Genomic DNA, 2,682 nt, shown 5'->3' on the forward strand with positions numbered 1-2,682 from the left:
GGAGGAGGCCAGGTACTAGAGGCTGTTATACTGCTACTAGGAAGAGGCTAGGTACTAGAGGCTGTAATACTGCTGTACTGCTGCTAGGAGGAGGCTAGGTACTAGAGGCTGTTATACTGCTACTAGGAGGAGGCTAGGTACTAGAGGCTGTTATACTGCTGCTAGGAGGAGGCTAGGTACTAGAGGCTGTTATACTGCTGTACTGCTGCTAAGGAGGAGGCCAGGTACTAGAGGCTGTTATACTGCTGCTGCTCCAAGGAGGAGGCTAGGTACTAGAGGCTGTTATACTGCTGTACTGCTCCAAGGAGGAGGCTAGGTACTAGAGGCTGTTATACTGCTGTACTGCTCCAAGGAGGAGGCCAGGTACTAGAGGCTGTTATACTGCTGCTAGGAGGAGGCCAGGTACTAGAGGCTGTTATACTGCTGCTAGGAGGAGGCTAGGTACTAGAGGCTGTTATACTGCTGCTAGGAGGAGGCTAGGTACTAGAGGCTGTTATACTGCTGTACTGCTACTAGGAAGAGGCCAGGTACTAGAGGCTGTTATACTGCTGTACTGGAGGAGGCTAGGTACTAGAGGCTGTTATACTGCTACTAGGAGGAGGCTAGGTACTAGAGGCTGTTATACTGCTGTACTGCCCAAGGAAGAGGCTAGGTACTAGAGGCTGTTATACTGCTGTACTGCTCCAGGGAAGAGGCCAGGTACTAGGCTGTTATACTGCTGCTGGAAGAGGCGGTACTAGAGGCTGTTATACTGCTACTAGGAAGAGGCTAGGTACTAGAGGCTGTTATACTGCTACTAGGAAGAGGCTAGGTACTAGAGGCTGTTATACTGCTGCTAAGAAGAGGCTAGGTACTAGAGGCTGTTATACTGCTACTAGGAAGAGGCTAGGTACTAGAGGTGTTATACTGCTACTAGGAAGAGGCTAGGTACTAGAGGCTGTTATACTGCTACTAGAAGAGGCTAGGTACTAGAGGCTGTTATACTGCTACTTAGGAGGAGGCTAGGTACTAGAGGCTGTTATACTGCTACTAGGAAGAGGCTAGGTACTAGAGGCTGGTTCACCATTTAACTGTGTTGATCCTGGTTCACCTTTACTTGAGGATCCTGACCGTCAATATATTAGTTCATAAACATAATGGATTCATGAAGATAGCTCAGTCAGGCCATTTACCGTTGTTCACTTAAAATGGAGAGAAGGCTCTTTAGACACAGTGATGTAGCATCTGGTTCTGGTCTACTTAGTTCATTGGATTTCCATTGAAACCTTTACAAAATGAGGGGGAGGGATGTCTCACTTTCATCTTCCCTTCTCCGGTATATTATTCTAAACAATCTGATCCCCCTGCAGGTATATATTGGAAGAGGCCAGGTCTCTGGGTCTGACTGGCCGGGCTACATCTGATCACCAAGCCTGACCAATAGGAACCCCGACTTCACCCCAGACATCTATCCCCTGGGGATGATCTCTGTGTCCTACAACGAGATGGAGTATCCCTGGAGAGCCGCCTTAGAGACGGAGTGGCATCATCGCCACGGCAGCCGTCGCCATGCTGAGGGAGAAAGGGGAGGTGCCAGAACCCCAAGGGAACTGCTACAGCCAATCAGAGAAGGGAAAGACTCTGCCCAGCGCCCTGAGAGGGTAAAAGAGGGAGTGGTGTGTGTCCTATCAAAATCAAATAACATTTTGTTTATCACATAATGCCCCACAATGTCAATACTTTGTAGAAGCACCTTTTGGCGACAATTACATCTTTGAGTCGTCTTGGTAGGTCTGTTTCAGCTCTGAGTCGTCTTGGATATGTCTGGCTCAGCGCTGAGTCGTCTTGGGTGTGTCTGGATCAGCTTTTGAGTCTGCCTTGGCTATGTCTGTATCAGCGTGAGTCGCCTTTGGGTATGTCTGTATCAGCGCTGAATCGTTCTGGGTATGTCTGGGTCTGTACGCTGAGTCGCGGTTGGGTATGTCTGGCTCAGTTGAGTTGTCTTGGGTATGTCTGGATCAGCTTTACCACTTACATAAGGTTCTGGATCAGCTTTGAGTCGCTCTTGGGCATGTCTGTATCAGCGCGAGTCGCTCTGGGTATGTCTGTATCAGCTTTGAGTCATCTGGCTATGTCTGGGTCAGCTTATCGCCTTTGGGTATGTCTGTATCAGCGAATCGTATTGGGGTGCATGTTCACCATGCGTTGAGTCGTGTTGGGTATGTCTGGCTCAGCTTTGAGTCGTCTTGGGTATGTCTGGATCAGCGTTGAGTCGTCTTGGGTATGTCTGGATCAGCGTTGAGTCGTCTTGGGTATGTCTGTATCAGCGTTGAGTCTTCTTGGGTATGTCTGGATCAGCTTTGAGTCGTCTTGGGTATGTCTCTATCAGCGTTGAGTCGTCTTGGGTGTGTCTGGATCAGCGTTGAATCGTCTTGGGTATGTCTGGATCAGCGTTGAGTCGTCTTGGGTATGTCTGGATCAGCGTTGAATCGTCTTGGGTATGTCTGTATCAGCGTTGAATCGTCTTGGGTATGTCTGTATCAGCTCTGAGTCGTCTTGGGTATGTCTTTATCAGCGTTGAGTCGTCTTGGGTATGTCTGGATCAGCTTTGAGTCGTCTTGGCTATGTCTGTATCAGCGTTGAGTCGTCTTGGGTATGTCTGTATCAGCGTTGAGTCGTCTTGGTATGTCCAGATCAGCGTTA

General features: G+C 49.0%; 1 protein-coding gene across 1 annotated transcript in view; it reads left to right on the forward strand.

Annotated features, from left to right (window-relative positions):
• Positions 1 to 2,682, forward strand: part of LOC135525690 (adhesion G protein-coupled receptor E5-like) — a 45,885-nt gene that overhangs the window by 26,785 nt on the left and 16,418 nt on the right. The window contains exon 6 of the mRNA XM_064953478.1: positions 1,412 to 1,640. Within this exon, the coding sequence (XP_064809550.1) occupies positions 1,412 to 1,640 (229 nt within the window). The remainder of the gene's footprint in view (positions 1 to 1,411; positions 1,641 to 2,682) is intronic.

The sequence above is a fragment of the Oncorhynchus masou genome, chromosome 5 (assembly GCF_036934945.1).
Source record: "Oncorhynchus masou masou isolate Uvic2021 chromosome 5, UVic_Omas_1.1, whole genome shotgun sequence".
Taxonomy (NCBI): domain Eukaryota; kingdom Metazoa; phylum Chordata; class Actinopteri; order Salmoniformes; family Salmonidae; genus Oncorhynchus; species Oncorhynchus masou.